We start from the raw sequence: 3764 nt of genomic DNA, 5'->3' as shown, positions 1-3764 counted from the left end.
ATTTTGATTTAATTTACCTCTCACATTTTGGTATGTGCGTTTTAGTAAATTTAAAACTAAACAAATTTGATGAAAATTTTTACTAATATTTTGAGTCGAAATTAATTCATAGCATACAAGTGTTTTGGTATATCGACATATGTACATATTTACATTTGAATATGCATTTTTTGTTCCTTTGACAAACCAAATCTTTTTCAATTTACATTTTATTACAGGGAATAATAATATACATACATTTGTATGTATGCATTTTCTAGATAGTATAAAACTTTAAAATAAATAAAGGAAACAAAGAAACGTATTTGCATATATGGGACAACTAAATTCAATTGCATCTTTATTAAATATATATATGTTGCACGCATATGTGTGCACTGAAGCAACATGACCTACCTCACGAGCATCGCCTTATATTTCATGTAAATAACCTAATGATCAAATTCCTGCCTCACAAAAGCTAAAACAAATTTCTTTTGAATACTCATGTACATATTTGTATGTGCGTATGTACACTTGGTGCTGATCCCTTCAAACAAATCAAAAAATTCTGTATACAAAACGCTTCATTACCAGGCACACAGAAAGATGGCATATGCAAATATAAATATTGAATCCAAGCAAAACAATGCTTATTAATATACACATATGCATGTACATACAAGCGCACACACAGGGCATTCGCTTTATTCCTCAAAATGCGTATGTTGTTCAAAGCTAAAATTCTATGCCTAGCGACTACAAGAACAAAATGCAGTCATAGACGCAGGCGTAGCGGCCATCATTCTAGTTGCCATAGCGCTGAACAGTCGCGGCGGCGCCGAACAGTTTCAACTATTGTAGTGTGCAACAAAAACTCATCTTCAAAAAATTCATTGATAAATTCGAGCTCATAGTTCTAAGAGCAAGAATTTTCATTCATAAAACGAGCCGCCCATATGCCAATTTTCTCGACAATTCGAAAATAGTCAATATTGGAATATTTCGCGTAGAATTATTTGCCAATATTTGATAAATCTTCAATTTTTGTCAAGTCGAGTGCCCGCGGCATCGTACATATGTATGCAAAAATATATGTATGTAAATGTGTCTTTCTAAATGCTCGACAGCCGCAGCTGCTGTGCGTCAAGTGCGCGCATGAGCATACAGTAAGTTGCAGAAGAAAACAAGTAGCTTAAAAAAAAGGTCTGATTCGGACATTTTAATACTAAGATAAAATTTGGAAACAATTATTTTATGTTAACTGATAGTAGGCAAATAGTTAATTAGTAGATTACTTTACGTATGTAGTTTTTCAATTGATAAAAAGTGCACAAAACATATGCATATATCTGCAGTTAGAAACTTACTCTGAAATCAGAGCATTTGAAGATGCCTGTAACATTTCAAGCTTACTGTACATACAATGCTGTGCCAATGAATGTGCGCTGCGCGAGTGCGCGCTGGATTTCTTGCGAAGTTTTACCGTTTTATCTTGAGCTGTGGCTGGTGAGCACACATACACACAGCATATACATATGCGCAAATGTATATAAATTCACAAATGTATATAAATTCACAAATTTACATTTGCATATGCCATCTTCCTGTGCGCCTGGTAATGAAGCGTTTGCTATAGAGGATTTTGATTCAGTTGGAAGGGATTCAACAAAGTTTTACAGACACCAGACAGACAGACATAACATATGTATGTACATAATTTGGATGATTTGGAGAAATTCAAATATATAGGTCATATTAAAAAGCTACCTAACATTCTTTGCTTCTAATCACCAAGAAATTCTTATCGACTGCTGCTAAATTTACATAATTCAGCCCCTTCCTGTTAATTTTTGTTGAAAAATGTGTCAGTGGTGAATTGTCTTCGCGAGACGAGTACCCCTCGAAAATGAACACTTTCCAGTCATTAAGACTTCTCTATTCATTAACGTTCTCTGCACCGTGTTTGCAGGAGTTGTGTTTGGGAGAACTGTCAACTGTTTCCACCGGAAGTTTGGGAGAAATTGTGTTTGAATTGTCTTTTGTTGACATTGTGAAATAAAAATTATAAAAATTGATAGAATTATAAAATGGTGCATAAAATTCAATTTGTTATGTTGATTTTATCATTTTATTTTAAAATTATTGATAGTGAGTTGGTCACATATTATTTAAAAAAAAGGTTAAGGGAAAATAAAATAATTATAAGTGTTGCCGCCAATTTAATGCGTTCGTAAAGTGTATGGTCTTTGGTATGGTAAACAGATTTATGATAAATTATTTGTGTATAATGTACATTTATATTTTAGGAACATTCCAGTACCTTTTGGGAAGTAGACTGCCAGAGTAATGGGGACAAGTTTTTCAAAGATAATTTCCGAATGGAAAGATCCTGCTTTGAAAAATTGTGCAGCAAACTTGAAAAAATAGCCAAAAGAAAAACGAACTATCGAAACCCGATTTCACTAAAAAAGCGCGTGGCAATTGCTCTGTATGCACTAGGATCTTCTAGTGAATACAGATCAATTGGACATTTGTTTGGAGTAGGCAAAGCAACTGTTTGCAAAATACTCATCGAGTTTTGCAATGAAGTTGGGACATCTTTGGCTCCAATATATTTGAAAGATTTTCCACTGACAAGGGCGCAAATTGAGAATGGAGTCGCAGATTTTAATGCAATGGGCTATCCACAATGTATTGGAGCAATAGGTAGGTTTATAAGTAATGCGATAAAAATAACGTTTAATCAAAAGCATCTTTATTATACAGATGGATGTCATATTGAAATTCATCCAAGAAAGGAAGAAGCCATTGATTACTACAACTACAAAGGGTGGTATTCCGTAGTACTATTGGCTTTGGTAGACGCAAAATATAGATTTGTTTATATACATTGCGGCAGTCCTGGAAGATGCAACGACTCCGCAATTTTTGAAAAATCATCGCTAAAGCGCGAGTTGCAAAGTTGTGCACTTCTTGATGAATTGAGCTTGCAGTATGGATCCACAAAAATACCAGTCCATATTATAGGGGACTCTGCTTTTCGTCTCTCTCAGCATTTAATGAAGCCATATCCGCATAGTGTGACCAACACACCCGAACAAAAAAAAATTCAACTATAGATTGTCTAAGTTCCGGCGTGGTGTGGAAAATGCTTTTGGCCATTTAAAAGCCCGGTAAATACAACTTAGAGATTCTAATATTTTTAAAAATTGGTAATACAGGTTCTATTTTAGATTTAGGAGAATTGGAAAAGGCGTGGATAACCACATCAAAAATGTAAATACAGTTATGTGCATGTGTTTTACATAATTTTTTGATTGCTGAGAAGGATTTAATTTTGGAAAATTGGCTAGTGGAAATGCATCGCGATTCCAGGCGCAATATTCCATACGGCACCAATGCAGTTGACCGATCTGAAGGAGAATCGATAAGAAATGCGTTAAAGGAATATTTCAGTGAGTAATATAACTTTTTTCATCTAGATTCTCCCGTATGTTTTATTAAATTAACCATAATTTATTGGTTAAAAAGGTTATTTGGTTTAAACAATTTTATTTTCAAACCAAATATTTATTTAAATATTTCGACCTACAAAAGCCACAAAGAGTCCAACTGGTTTGAATCTGAAAAACAACTTTTCACCAGAACAATAAAATTTCTAATACATAATTTTATAAAATAACATTTTATTCATTTTTGAAAGAAGTTAGTAGTAGGCACTTAGTGCAACTTTAAAAGGCACAATTCATTAAAACTTAAATATTATATCATTTCACATATTA

The 3764-nt window shown here is 33.4% G+C and overlaps 1 protein-coding gene across 1 annotated transcript; it reads left to right on the top strand.

Annotated features, from left to right (window-relative positions):
• The first annotated feature begins 2619 nt into the window (after positions 1-2619).
• On the top strand, positions 2620-3101 carry LOC129244274 (putative nuclease HARBI1). The gene is made up of 2 exons (XM_054881891.1): positions 2620-2688; positions 2749-3101. Exons 1-2 carry the CDS (start codon positions 2658-2660, stop codon positions 3099-3101), a joined length of 384 nt encoding a protein of 127 aa, XP_054737866.1. The 5' UTR covers positions 2620-2657.
• The last annotated feature ends 663 nt before the right edge of the window (positions 3102-3764 follow it).

The sequence above is a fragment of the Anastrepha obliqua genome, chromosome 4 (genome assembly GCF_027943255.1).
Source record: "Anastrepha obliqua isolate idAnaObli1 chromosome 4, idAnaObli1_1.0, whole genome shotgun sequence".
Classification (NCBI taxonomy): Eukaryota; Metazoa; Arthropoda; class Insecta; order Diptera; family Tephritidae; genus Anastrepha; species Anastrepha obliqua.
Note: the sequence above shows the minus strand (reverse complement) of the source record. Positions and strands in the feature narration are given on the sequence as shown.